The sequence below is a fragment of the Taeniopygia guttata genome, chromosome 11 (assembly GCF_048771995.1).
Source record: "Taeniopygia guttata chromosome 11, bTaeGut7.mat, whole genome shotgun sequence".
NCBI lineage: Eukaryota > Metazoa > Chordata > Aves > Passeriformes > Estrildidae > Taeniopygia > Taeniopygia guttata.
In genome coordinates this window covers 155586-170634 of record NC_133036.1, presented here as the reverse complement: position 1 = coordinate 170634, position 15049 = coordinate 155586, and the positions used below count along the sequence as shown (strand labels likewise).

The 15049-nt window shown below is 42.9% G+C and overlaps 1 protein-coding gene across 1 annotated transcript in view; it reads right to left on the bottom strand.

The window, feature by feature from the left end:
* NKD1 (NKD inhibitor of WNT signaling pathway 1) overlaps positions 1-14065 on the bottom strand; it is a 105127-nt gene extending 91062 nt beyond the window's left edge. The window contains exons 1-3 of the mRNA XM_012570178.5: positions 13820-14065; positions 13647-13679; positions 13062-13219 (exon numbers count right to left, since the gene is read on the bottom strand). Of these exons, the coding sequence (XP_012425632.5) occupies positions 13062-13219; positions 13647-13679; positions 13820-13844 (216 nt within the window). The 5' untranslated portion in view covers positions 13845-14065. The remainder of the gene's footprint in view (positions 1-13061; positions 13220-13646; positions 13680-13819) is intronic.
* Positions 14066-15049: the final 984 nt, after the last annotated feature.

Genomic DNA, 15049 nt, shown 5'->3' with positions numbered 1-15049 from the left:
GACATCACTAACTTCTCCAGGATTTCATCTGGATGAAGACCTTGTGATCAAGCTGCATCTGAAAGCTGGATTAATTATTAAGTGCTAGTTTCCAGTACAGTTACTCAAGAGGAGCAAAACTTCATTGCACAGCTGAGATACATTGTTCACGGCATGCCATTCACAGTGTGATGTTTTACTCCCACAGCAGACGATACTTCCTAATCCCTTGCCAAACATAAAGTATTATGGTCTGGCTTACAAGGTATTGGTTTCTTTGAAGAAAGAGTTTGTTTTGCTGGTGTGCTTTTTTTCCACTGTTTTTGGTTTGTTTTTTTTTTAAATAAACTCAAACCCATCCATAATAGCTATAACAGTAAACTAAGAATTATTAATTTAAAACCTCAAACTAGCCTGCTTCTTCTAGCCTTACTAAATGCAAAAAACACTGCAAAAAATAGTGTCCACCAGTGCAAATTAAGTGAACACTAACTAAACCTTCCCAGATCCACAACCACAGCTAATGTAGCAGAGTGTACCTCAGAAGATATTTCAGTGCTTAATCCTGCTCACAGCAGAAATAACAGAGTTATAGAACTTCAACGGTAAAAGGATTTGGCCTACAAAATCTCAGTCATTTCTAATTCACACTGCTAAAACGTGAATGTAGTTCCCCTCAAAAAAACCCACTACAAAGTACTACAGAAGGAAAAGAAACCTTAAATATTTAAAAACATACTAACATATTCCTAAAAGTTTAATTTAATATAACATTGTTAAAGAAGGAGAGAAGAAAAGAAAAAAAAAAATCAGGTCACGCACAAGTGTCCTAAGTTCTTTCTGCTTTCTACTTCTCTTTGCCTTGCTTTGCCCCCTTGCAATCCCCTTGTGCAGAGGCACATTTTGGACAAAGCAGCCACTGAAACGCTCACAGTGCCCAGGTGGGAACACGCTCTTCTCCTTATGGCCAGCCAAGGACACACACTTTGATCTTGAAGGAGAAGACTCTGGATGGTGCAACTCAAAAGGCTGCTGCTTATTTCTTTTTTTTTTTTCCTTTAAATTATCCCTCCTTTTGATATCTATTTTTGCTCTTAAAAAACAAAAAAATACACACATCAAGTTAAGATGAAAACTGCCCACACGACAAGTTTGTGTTTACAAGCTTAAGAGCAAGTTTCATTTGAACACAGGTCAATGCCTCTTTAAGAAAACATCACATACCAAAAAAAATCACACATGGTTAGAACACATCATGAGCAGAGAGGAATTGTGGACTCAGTCTGTGAGGCACCGAGCCAGCCTGAGAAGCCCTTTGAAGTTAGAAAAACATCCTCTGGTCAGAGCACATTTGTGAAACCGTGGGACAGGCGCTTTAAACAACATTCACTCCGAGATCACCTGCGGTGTGCCAGTGGATTGGCGCCTGGGTAACTTCAACAACGTAACCCTTTATATTCCACAAGATCACTCACTCCAAAATCTCTCCTATCAACAGCACAGTCACAAAACTGCGTGGCAAAGCACGTACCATTTCCCTCTCTGCACAGCACAGGCAGGCAGCTCCAGCAGACATGTGGAGTCTGGGGAAACCCAGCTGCAAGCAGACCTTGGTCAGCAGAAGAAAGGCCACTGTCCCTGGCCACAGCAGTGCTGACACAGAGGGGAGGCATCACCCTGCAAGAAGGACCACTGCAAAGCTGCACAAGGCACAACAGGGTTTGGAATGCGGCCAGCCGTGGCACAGAATGCTGCTCATCACCCTTAGCAGGAGAAGGAAGATCCTTGGTTGGGGATGGCTAAGCCCAGGTAACACAAAGGGTTTTTCCTCTCCCACCTGCACAGAGATAAGACTGAACATCAGAAGACTTTTCTAGCAAAGTTAGCTCGCTCTGCCCAGCTCTGCCATCAGCTATCAGCACCCAGCCCGCTAGCTGCAGTGAGCTGTGCCAGCCCAATTTAAAGCACATCCACCCCCTGACCTGGCACTCTCTCAGGCTGGAGTGCCTCTCAGAAGTCTCTAGCTGAAGGCAGCAGTGGCTGCCCAATCCTCACGCTGCTGGATATTGGAATTGATGTGCAGCAGCAGATGAGCTTGACCAGAGCCCATGTCAGCTGAGACTGTGGAAGGAGCAAGCCTCACCCTGCCTTGGCTACGGTTCCTGCTGGTATTCAGAGACACTCAAGACTGCACATGAGGCCAGGATCTTTCCTTTCTTAAAACACACCCCTAAAGGCACATCATTTTTCTCATCTAACCATTCTGCTCTTCTGCATTTGACAACTTTCCTACTTTCCCCAGTGGTGGTGAAATTCTCATTTTTGGGGCGACAGGACTGCCAGTGTTACCATCAAACACAAGGAGGAGAGTCAGATTACTCTTGCAGAGCTCACCGGGACCTCACCGCCTTTTTGCTTCTCCCACAGGACATTACCCATTGTCTGTTATTCAATTGCTGACAAATCTAAGGGACTTCCCACTGCAGTGCCTTTGGTTTCTGTCTTTCCAAAATGGGGAAAATCAGAGGTGGCCATAGATTAAGGACCGATTGTTTTAGCAGAGGTTTGTTTTGTATTTGAACATAGGTATGTTTAAGGAATAAGCAGAAACACCTGCATGCTGCAGTCTAGCTGGTCCCTCCTGGATAGCAGCAAATAACCAAGGACACAGAACTACTTCAACGTGCCTTACTTTTGAATTTCAGTACAGACTTCTCACAACTTATTTTTTTTCCCCTAAATGGCATTAAAAAAAAAAAAAAAAAAAAAAGAAATCAAACACTCATCTGGAAAAGAGGGCCATGGTAAGGCTGATGACCAAATTTCAGTGAAGTCTATATAGCATCAATGAATACAATACTTCCTTTCCAAATGCTAGGTTTTTTTTCTTTCTTTTCTGTTACACATCACCACATTGCAGTCCGAGAGCAACTGTCTTTCAAAGTAAAGCCCTGTACAATAGCTTACACAGGAAGAGATCTCATTTACTTCTTTATGCTGTGCATTAGTCCAGAGTTAAAGATTTTGTGTGCTTCCTATTAGGCATAAATAAATTACTAAAAACACCCTTAGAGTAGAAGAAAAAAAAATGAGACTATGGTTCAATACTTTAACAAACCAACCTAATTAGATAAAAAATAACACCTTCATACAATAAAAATTGGCATTTTAATGGGTATTAAGCAGTGCTGTGGGAATAGCCTCTTTCAAAACATACTTTTTAAACCTATCTGGAAAATTACACCGCTAATTACAAATGGGAATTTAAGTGGCAGTACAGCTGGGAAAAACTTTTGTGAACCTGTCATAAAATGATCAGATAAACTGCATCTGCAGGGGAAAATACACTTTGATTACACCAGCAATGTAGCTGCCAGATTAAAAGAATATTAGTCTCTTGAACCTTCCCTCATCTTCTACTGATGTGGCAGAGAACCCAATACAAAACCACTAAAACCAATGAGAGCCTTCCCCTCTATTACAGCAGGGCTTTTGCATCAAAGCATCATAGAAATAATGCAGAATTTTAAAAAAATTACAGAAACAGTCTTACCTAACTGCACCAAGTTAGTTAAAAATATACATTTAAATGCAATTTATTTATGGTATTTGAAAAAAACTCCTTTTACATATATATATTGACGTCAGGAACAAGACCTTGCACATAAGCTTTGCATAAATAAAAGTGGCTTTAACTGAGATAACCTATGAAGTTTATCCTCAAAATAAAATTAAATATTCAGGATGGCTAAATGAGGCACAGTTTTTCCATGGGAAAAAATATCAAAGTATTATTTATTTTCCTGTAGGTACTTGTTTTGAAAAGCCTTTCCTCCCCACCTGGCCTTCTGCTAAAAGCCACAATCTACATTTAAACAGTGTGTACGCTTTAGAAAATTATCAACCATCTTTTTTTACAGCAGGAGCTTATGAAATTATTTGATCCACTTTTCATATAGAAAGTCTATGGCTGACCATAAATAGGCAGGCTCCCAGTATAAACTTACCAGGAGTACATCAAAGACCTTCCTCTAGGATCAGACGATTGATTTCTTCAATGCTTTTTAGAATTTCTTCCAGGATATTTTGGGTTATTGCCTTAGACCTTTGCTCAGCTGGAATGACAGATACTCTGTTTGCTAGACTGTGATGTTCTCTCTTTACAGGGGAATGAGTGTCCGTAGTGTATACACACGTACACTACACGAACAGAGGGAGACTTGGAAAGTTCACAGGCAAAATTATTATTTATTGTTTCAAAAAGAGTAGTTTATTACAGGAACACTGATACAGGCTTAACCGCAGCATCTTACGCAATACAGAGACTGCTTGTTATTCTGTGAGCTCAGGGCTGGGACACTCTATGCTCAGAGAAAATCCCCGCTCCCCCAAACAGGCATTTGTTCTTTCTATTCACACAACGCACAAGGCTTAGCCTTACAGCTACTACCCTCTTTGCCTAACTCTCTTGAAACTAACTGTCCTGGAAGCATGAAAGATTTTTAAGATAGGACAAGAAGCAGCTTAGTCCTTACCTACCACTATAAAATCTTTGGGGAATCAGACAGCAAACTATCTCCAAGGGCAACGTGACACACTACCCACCGTTCTCCTTCCTCCCCCAAGACAAATCTGTCACCCCCGTACCACTCATCATTCGCATCAGAGTATGGATCAAAAGATCCGAGGCTGCTCCCAAATCCCATTTCTCCTGCAAGACGGTACTTTGTTCTGTCACTTCCCTACTGAGTCTATCCCCTTATTTTATGCCTCACAGCATGTGTGGCTGCACCCCAAGATCAAACACTCATGCATGATTTTCTTTCACAGATCTTGAATCACAATGTTATACTTTAATAGGAACCTCAACATTCTTAATCCCTTTAAAGCTGCCACAGTAATGCCCCCAAATGCATTAAATTCCACCCTAATCACAAAATACGAAGTATTTCTCTGGATGGACAGTGCACAGACTGTTCTGACCACATGCCAATCCACCTCTGAGCTAAAGCAATATACGCTGCCTGCATTTGTTAGTCAGAAGTCCAAGGATATATGGCTGAAAATTCCAGACACATTAAATGCTCTCTGCTGCAAATTTTGCTCTAAACATAACCGAACATTTAAGGGAGGATCTCACATTCTCAAGATATTCTCACTGCAAGTGACACAAGACAAGGAGAGCCACTGAGCCTGCATTTAAATCCAAGCCCATTCAAACTGAAAGCAAGGCTGGTGGATGTCCCCTTTCAAGGTGTAATTGAGACACCCACACACCATCAATCAACTCAATGAGTCTCAGCATCCACTGAATTCTCAGATTAAGAAGGGTTATTGGACAAAATTACCAAATTATTGGAACATTGACAAAAAGCCGAAAAACTGCTTGCCTGATAAGTCTTGTTCACAAGTATTAAACTTTATTAACAATAGTCCTAGGTTTAAGGAACAACCACCTTCCATGTATGTTTGGCAGGGACCTTGGTTTGAATCAAGGAACCACAGGGCCTTCTGCTCCCCCTGCTGAGGGGTTGGTGACTGGTGGGACTCTTTAGGTGTATTTTTACAGGGCTCTTCTTGGCAATTGAGGAGCTTCTCAAGCACTGATGGCACTTCAGTCTCCTGTGGCCACTGTCTGGTCATCTGAAGAGCAAAAGATATTTATAGCAGCAGAAGTTTTACAGACCAAAACAACAGGCCAAAACACAGAACCACAGAGTGGCTCAGGTTGGAAGGGACAACATCATCCTGGTCATCTGGTTCAAGCTCCCTGCTTCAGCAGGACCATCCCAGAGCATAGGCCACAGGGTTGTGTCAGAAGGTTCTTGAATCTCTCCAGTGAAGGGAGACTCCACAGCCTCTTGGACAATCTGTTCCAGTGCTTGGTCACTGCACAAGAAGGAAGTTCTTCCTAATATCCAGGTGGAAAATTCTGTGCATCAGTTTCTTCCAAATGTCTCCCCTCCTATTACGTAGCACTACCAAGCAGAGCCTGGCTCCAGCCTCTTGATACCCTCCCTCCAGATACTGCCAGACATTGATGAGGTCCCTCTCAGCCACCTTTTCTGAAAGTGCAATTAGATTCTGTATGGCTAAAGCACAAATATTCCTGACGTACAATGGGCATCTACCAGGTGATGTGAGACACAAACATAAAGAGATGAGAGAATGCAGATGAACACTTGCTTACAGACATCAGCCCTTTGGAAATACAAGTCCCATGGCAAGCCAGTGGATCACCTTATTAAAGAGTGGACAAGAGGTTACCTGGCAGCAAAAAGCATGCCATATTGCTCTGATGACAATAAATCCAGAAGCCTACAAAAAGTGAATGCCCTGTACAACAGTACCTCTTGCAGAGACCCCAGGAGTGCAGTGGTTGAAAGTACACAAATCATTTCCCCTTTCTCTTGGCTTAAACTAAAAGCCAGCAGAGACCTTTCATCACAGCTAACACCACTGGCCTTCCACCACTGCAAGAGAAATGTCATGAGATACTGCAATACAAACACGCGTTGCTGGCTCAAAAATCAGACACAATGAAGATTTTGCATTTGGAACTTTGCTAATAATTCTTGAATGGAATACAGTCCAACTCAGTCTCCCATAGCTGTAGTTACTCTGTAGGAGTAAATACAGGCTTAGTTTTGCTGCCAATGTTGGCAGATATGACTAAATAAATTCACAGAGAAAGTATATTTGACCCTTCCTTCACATTAATTTTTTTAACTAAAACTTTACCTCATTTTCCATGAAAACATTTCAAACTATGTGATATTTATAGATAACTCAAGTATTCAAAGTAACTGGTATATGAAGAAAAAGTAGTTCCATTAAAAAAAAAAACAACAAAAAACACAACTTGAAGTATTTTGTTCATCTGAACATCTACAATTTGCTTTCCAACCAGGGTTTGATGCTGACATTCACGAAGCAAGATCTGTCTGCAAGGATTTCTATAAAGGCCAACATCTGCAGCACTGGGAGCAATGTTCCATTCTGATTTAAATATCATCACCGAACAATTATTTCCCCAACTTTGGAAAAACTAACTCCTACAAAGTTTCAGTACTCAAGAGACTTCTCTTTCCTCTGTTCATAACTCAATTCAAAAGTAACCATAAAAGTCAACTGAGATCTTCTTCTGAAGGGTGCATACAAATAACTACTTACTGAGCTCCTCCTGGGTCTTATTACAGATCCCAAAACCTACAGAAAACCCTTCTGTTAATGAATGCTGCTGTAAAGAACATTCCCCTATGTTGACAATCATGTGCTGTAAATGTCCCATTTTTCTTATAACTAAAATTTTAGTGTGAAGTCTGGACTGCATTATTTATATTTAAGACATTAAAGAATATAATGTATTGTTGTTACTTTTCATCCTGGATAAGAAAATACACTCCATAACCAAGGCCTTTTCATTCAGAAGAATTAAGGTTTCACTAAGCCAGCAGGGACTATTAGGAGCCCAAGAGACACAGATTAGGACTTGACCCAGCTACTAGAGAGAATATGTTTTCTTCTTACAAACACCAACCTAAGTAACTCCACTTTAGTGGGGGTGGGAGAAAGAGGGTTGTTAGAGATCAAAAAAAAAGTTCCTTTAATGAGATTGTTTGCAGAAACTTCACGGGCCATTCGGCTTTCCAATCAACATGCCAAATTAAAAGTGCACCACATTAAATCTGAAACACCTATAAAACAAGCCCTGATGAAATACAGACAATCTTCCATCCACCTCTTCCATATGGCTCAAGCAAAGTCAACTTTTAATTTCATAACACAAAATATTTAATTTATGCTTTTCTTCATATGTCAATTTAACCTCTGGCACATAGCTTTGAAACCATATAAGGATGCCTAACACTTTCCATATGGCAACTGAATTGTGGCTTTTAATTGCACCAACTGGTATCATTCAAGGATAATTCCCTTGGAATCCAGCTTTCTGCTACAGTATTGGCCAATTCACTAATCTCATCACCATGGCACTAATACTTTCAGAGACTCTTTGATTGTTAATATTCATATTATAATTTTCCCAAACCAGAGCTGTCAAGATATACTATGTACACCACTAATTAAATTATCTTGGTTTCTTGGCACCAAATTTCAACACTAAATAAGATTCTGCTTTTCTCTCTCTCAATACAAAGTTTGGTAATTTTATTTTAAATGCCATAGACAATATTTTTGTGTACGAAAATACTTTTTAGTCATACCAATATTGAGAACTGCTGAGTCTGTTGTTTATTTTACTCTTCAGTGTCAATAAAAATAATTATTTATATAGTACTGACATTAATAGACTTGGAAATATTTCAGTTAAAAAGATCGCTTCAAGCAATCACACAAGACAACATCCAAGGAAACTTTCATTGCTCTTCTCACCATACCAGTAAGAAGGCAGTCTTTCAAATGTCACTTTATCCATGAAATGACCCCAAAGTAGCACAACAATTAAATCTTGCATTTCAACAGCCTTTAAGCCATACTATGCACATAACACTAAAAAAAGTCTCATTTCTGTTTATTATTTTCATTTTGGATTAATGACCTTCCCAGCTTCTGTAAGATGATGTATTTTTAATATGCACACATACACACTATTAAACAGTGGGGGACTGGGAAGGGCTTCTTTTTTTATTTAAGATTGATCATACTAGAGGAGCAGTGAAGTTGACACTGGTGTTGTCTCCTCTCAGCCATGCAAGGAATGCCCATTAATGTCACTGGCAGTTACAGGCACAGAACAAATGGAGAACAAGCCCCACCTCTGAAGGACTGATGCCTCACAATTTCATCCTGTGCTAGTCCCAAACCAGATACTCAACTCTAATTAATATCAATTAGGGCTGAACATGAGGACCACTAGGACCAACGAGCCCAGTGGAAGTGGTAAGATAAAGTAATTTCTATTTTACCCAAAATTATTACCTACAATGTGGCTCACAGAGAGTTGATTTGAAATTTAATTAAAAATAGGATATTTTTTCCATTCCCAAGCACAGATGTCAATGAGACACACAAGAATCTAGTAAAAATTCTTATGGCTTTGAAGATAAAAGTAAATGGAACTAAGCAAATGTCATATTTAATATTCTCCCCTCTAGCATAGAACCATTTCTCAGTTAAATAAATAAATACATGAATATTTGCAAACAATGTTGATTTCCAAAAATAGTTTGTAAAAGTAAACACACTGAATAAATTTAAGCTTAAGAAATATACAGGATAATCCACAGTATCAGAAAAACCTTTCTGGATACAAATTAACTCATTCATAAAGCAGCAAAAGAAGTGTATTCGGTTGCTAGCAGATTTACAGCCTCAGTGGTTTCAATTAGCTTTGAAACCAGAAGATGACTCTGGATCTCATGGATGCGAGAGAATTCCTTTTCTCTTTAATCCTTCATGATGTGGAAGCTGCAGGCCAGCCCTCGGCCTGCGGAGTCCTTAAAACCCTTGGAGCAGAGCAGCCCCTGCTGGGCGGGTGGCAATGGTTTAGGAGATCAGAGCTCCCACCCAGCACAGGGGGGCAATGGTTTAGGAGATCAGAGCTCCCACCCAGCACAGGGGGGCAATGGTTTAGGAGATCAGAGCTCCCACCCAGCACAGGGTGGCAATTGTTTAACAGATCAGAGCTCCCACCCAGCACAGGGTGGCAATGGTTTAACAGATCAGAGCTCCCACCCAGCACAGGGGGGCAATGGTTTAGGAGATCAGAGCTCCCACCCAGCACAGGGGGCAATGGTTTAGGAGATCAGAGCTCCCACCCAGCACAGGGGGGCAATGGTTTAGGAGATCAGAGCTCCCACCCAGCACAGGGGGGCAATGGTTTATCAGATCAGAGCTCCCACCCAGCACAGGGGGGCAATGGTTTATCAGATCAGAGCTCCCACCCAGCACAGCCAGCTGCGCCCACACCACAGGCTCATTCCCCTCCCCTGGCCCATGCCTTCACCCATCCTTCCACCAGCACAGCCTTCTCAGAAGACTTTTGGCAACAGCTGGATGCAAACTACTGTTCTTTCAGTTAATTGGAAGAGAGAGAGATGGACAGGAGACGATGAGGGCAACACATCAGCTGAGGGAAGTCTTCTCTAACTGAGAGACTCTCAAAACTTCAGCTCAGGAACAGAAAAGGTGCTGTACAGTTGAACTCTCCTTGAGTGAAGTGATGTAAAGACCTCCCCTCCACAATAATTGTAAATTCAATCATTCTAGAGAGGACTACAAATGAAACTTTACTGCTTTCCTGTATTAGTCACTCATTCCTCTTGTAAAACACTGCACAAATCCTCTGAACGTCAGTGTCATCTCCCCTGGATGACTAACTTCAGCAGAACAATTCACTGTCTGTTCTTGGGAGAAACAGCCTTCCAGCTACAACCACGACAGAATTTTTGGCTTATAGATAGTAAAATAAATAAAATAGTACTATCACATCCAAGCTTTGATTAAAATTACTCAAATTTTGAATTTTCAGTCTTGGAAGCTCTTGCTCTTGGAAGCAAGGCTAAGTGCTCTCATCTCCCACCAACAGGTCTTTGGAAGTAAACTGAATTTCACCAAATAGGTCCTACATACTAACAAAACCATCATCAACAAAGCTCTGATTAAGGATTCCTACTAGGAAAATTATTTCTAGGATGATTATTTTTTAACACAGCTGTATGTTTCTGTGAATGCAGATATTTTTGTTAGTGTTTGATCTAACTCTTCTGCCATAAGTCACAAACACATCAACTTGGGACCTATGTTTTACTGAGAAGTCACAATTTCAGCTGTGACACAATAAAACAGTACCGTTCCACAGAGCCTTGTAAGCTTATTGAACATTTTAGGATTAATTTTTAAGCAGTAAGGAAAAAATTCAAGTGCAGTAAGGTAAATTCAAGTGCAACACGAGTACACTATTGGGAACTGTCTCACACAAACCTGTGACTAACTCTTAGCAGAAGAAACTACTATTTCTACATCTTGAGGAGACCAAAGAACCAAGAGGTTAGGCTACAATTCCCTTTGTATCTTGGCATAATTATACAAGAGATCAAAGAGATCTCAGAAGAGAAGCAGTCATGCAGTCTCAGTTATGGAGTCAATAGCTGTGACTCCGTAATCCTTGTCAAAATGACTGTACATATGGCACATCTGGTTCCAATGTAGGATTAGAAATGCATCCTTCCATATTCCAAAAGTTCATATTTTAAAGGAACTTTAATGTAGCTGTCACAGTGTGCCTGTGACAGGATGACGATTAAACTAAATCAACAAGCAGGCAGGCTATACATGCACACAGATACTACCAAATACATTAGGCAATAAATGGCAAAATATTTTTGAACATTCAGAAACATCTCTATAAGGATGACAGTAAAAGGCCTCATGGGAACAGTGCTTTTAAATACACTTAAACCTATTTACAGTTTTATAATGTACTAAAACTGTAGACTAATATTTAGTTAATGGCTTGCTAATTGCTGAGCCATCATGAGGAAGACTTCCTCTTGAGTAAGAGGGGAAATACTGTTCTACTGTCATTCCAGCTGAGTAGACCTCACAAAACTGCCAACTGAAGAGGGTTCTGAATAGAAAGGACCTTTGACAAAAGATATTTTCTCCTTCCTTTAACAAAGCAAATCATTTTTGTGGAAGAAAATATGTTTCACAAACTAAAGTCAGAGTTTTTACCTTTAACTCTTGTATATTAAATCTATGTTTAGTTTGGTGAGTTGAGCTTCTTTTCTAGAAAACATACATGTGAAAGGTAGAACACGTGTAAAAAACATGATTTACAAAAACTGGGATAATTAGAAAATAATTAAAAACAGGTGTTCTTACTCTTTGCATCTGTATCATAATACATACTATTGTTAATGAGAACTTCTTTCTTTGAACATATTGTTTCCTAGTAAAGCACAATAAATATCACTTCAACCAGTCATACTTGCCAGTTGAAGGTGATTATGTTCATCGGTTACAACAAATCAATGTCTTACCCCCTTTCTCTTTACTCCTAGTGACTCTCACACAATTTATGCTACTCAAAAGACAATACTGGTGCAATATGAAATGTCATCACTAGCTTTTCCCATAGTACATATCTTCTACTCACTTACACATCCCACCTAAAATTAAGTATTCTCAACTTGCAAGTGAATTTTTCCTGAGACACAGGAAGTCCAGGCTTTTGACAATACAACTGGTAGCTAAGAAAGCAAAGAGCCTGCAGGAGGTTTGGTGGCCCTGGCTCTGTTTGTGCTTTCAAAGCCACACTGCTTGCTGGGAAGCACAGATTCCAATCTCCCCATCTCTCAGGTTACCTTTCCAGTGATGAAACTTTCAGGGCTTGATCCAAAGTCAATGGGAGTCTTTCAGTAAACACCAATAAGTTCTGGATCACACCCTGAAACACTATGAGGACCATATCTAAGTAATGTTAAGTCTATTTACCTCCCATAATGCATCTTTGTTTAAAGAGACAACATTAAAAATAAATAAAAGAAAACGGCAACTGAAACATTTCCTCCAGCCCAGTTTTACATGGAGGACTGAAGGAAAGAGAAGGGGTGGAAAGTGACCAGTGAAACAGCCAGGACAAGCAAATGGCACAGCAACTCTCGTGGAGAAAGTCAGCCTCATGTTATTAGCAATGAGCAAATAAATAACAATAACTCTTCGGGGACTTCTTGACTGCCAAAATGTCACAGGCAAACTTGTGCACTAATCAGGACTCACAAGCTATCGCACACTGGCTGGGTGCTGGGCTTTCCCCAGAGATCGTTTGTTCCTGTTCGTGAAAGGTTTTGTTCTAATCGTACTGCCCAGACACCAGCAGGCAGGTTCCCTCACTCCCTTGGCTTTTCTACCCTCACCAAGTTTGCTCTGCAGCTTCTAACTTCATCAAAGGACTGAAGGAAACCACCCACGGGGCAGCGCCTCGGAGCAGCATTAGGGCAAAGAAAACCTTCCTTTGCACAACCGCCCCTTGGGAGGGAAAGAGGGATGTAGAAAGACCTTTTGCTTTTCACTATTTCAAAGGGAAGGGGCGGGGGGCAGCGAGGAAGCTGACATACCCTGGCGCTGGAGAGCCTGCACACGGCGCGGTGCTGGCAGCCGTGCGGGAGTCCCGAGCTGCTGCCGCCGCTGCTGCTGCCCCCGGAGTATTTCTGCTTCACCATCCAGTCCTCCAGCCCTCTGCGAGCCAGAGAGGCGTTCACCGCGAAACTATCACCTAGAAAAGAGGAGACAATGCCGCCGCTGAGCCGCCCGCAGAGCCCGCCCGACCCCCGCGGCCATCCCCGCGCCGGCCGGGGCTGGGGCTGGGGCTGGAGCCGGGACCGGCATCGGGGCTGGAGCCGGGACCGGCACCGGGGCTGGGGCTGGAGCCGGGACCGGCACCGGGGCTGGGGCTGGAGCCGGGACCGGCACCGGGGCTGGGGCTGGAGCCGGGACCGGAGCTGGGACCGGGACCGGAGCTGGGACCAGCACCGGGACCGGCACTGGTGCTAGAGCCGGGACTGGCACCGAGCTGGGAGCGGGGCGGCCGCGCAGAGAGCAAACCGCGGCGGAAAGTTGAGGGGAGAGGGCAGGGGGCCGGGGGCAGCCAGCCGGACCGAGGAAGGCGTTCAAAGTTACTAACAGTGAGGAGCCATCCCTACCTTCTGGACTTTCTCTGGGTTTACAAACGGCAGCTAGGCAGATCCGGAGCAAAGTGTGTGAGGGAAATAATAAAGGAAGATCGTTAGACACCAGAATAAAATCACAGCAACAAACCGAGTAAAATCCGAATAAAGGGAAGGGGCTAAGGAAGTAGCAAGTGAAAGGAACTAACCATGTTTCGAATGAAGTTTCCCCATCTCTCTGCATTGATCTGCAATTACGATTCATTTGACTGTTTTCAGTAGGGTCAGGTTCGCTTGTTATTTTTTGTAGATATATAAAATCCCAGCGTGTTTAGAAATCCATGTGCTCCGCTTCTCCCTGCTAACACACAAGCGAGCTCAAATCTCAGCTCCTCTCCGGCAGCACGGTCCTTCGTCCCCCTCTCCACTCCAGCCTTCCTCCTCTCTCCTCTCTTTCCCAAAGACAGAGGCGGTTACAAAAGACCTTACTTCACCCACCGGGGAACATGATTGACACCTCATTGAGATTAGACCACTTGCAGGCAGCCTCCGCCTTCCCATTGGGCCGCGGCGGCAGATGAAAGGGGCGAGTGAGCCTTTTGGAGGCTCAAAAAGGAAAAAGGGGGGAAAAAAAATAAGAAGAAGAAGAAAGAAAAAGGAGCAGCCGGGGCGCGTTTCACTTCCAGCCAGGCACGGGCGGCGGGGCCGGCCTCGCTCCGCGCAGCCCCGGGGGCGCCGGGCGGACACGGCGCCCGCTGCCCCGGCCCGGCCCGGCCCGGCCCGGCCCCGCCGCCAGCGCCGCCCCCCGCAGGCTGCGCGGAGCGGGGCCGCGCCCCCGCACCGCCGCTCCGCACGGGCCGCGCCCCCGCACCGCCGCTCCGCTCGGGCCGCGCCCGCGGGGCCGCCGCGCTCCGGCCCCGCCTGGCCCCGCTGCGCCGTGTCTGGATGGCCGAGGAAGCCAGCGTGTCTGGAAAAGCAGTTGTTCTGCTGACTTAGTCGTGCAAATTGCTTTTCACGGGCATCCCTTCGCACACAAGTGGTCCTAATGAAGTCACTGTTAATGCCAAAATGCAGTTCTCAGGGTCAGGTCCGGAACCCTTTCTCAGTGATTCAAAATGTTGGCAGCAGGAGGACAAAGTCTCTCTCAGCTTTTTTTCATTATTAGTTAAGTAGATGAGATTTACAAAGAATCTCCCCTACTTCTCCAAATTATGAATGGTGTATTTTTTACATAGAGCGTAAACTAAAAGGAAACTTGCTGTTTCATAAAAATAGTTCTCACAGTCATTAAAAATTTGCTTTCTTCCTCTGGCTGGTCATTATATTTCTGTTTATGAAAATCACATCTCCCTTGAGATCCTTGTAGTTCAACTAGGAGAGATAAAAGGGAGTACATAGTAGATTCAGAACAAGAAAAAATGAAGACTTCTGAGAATTTA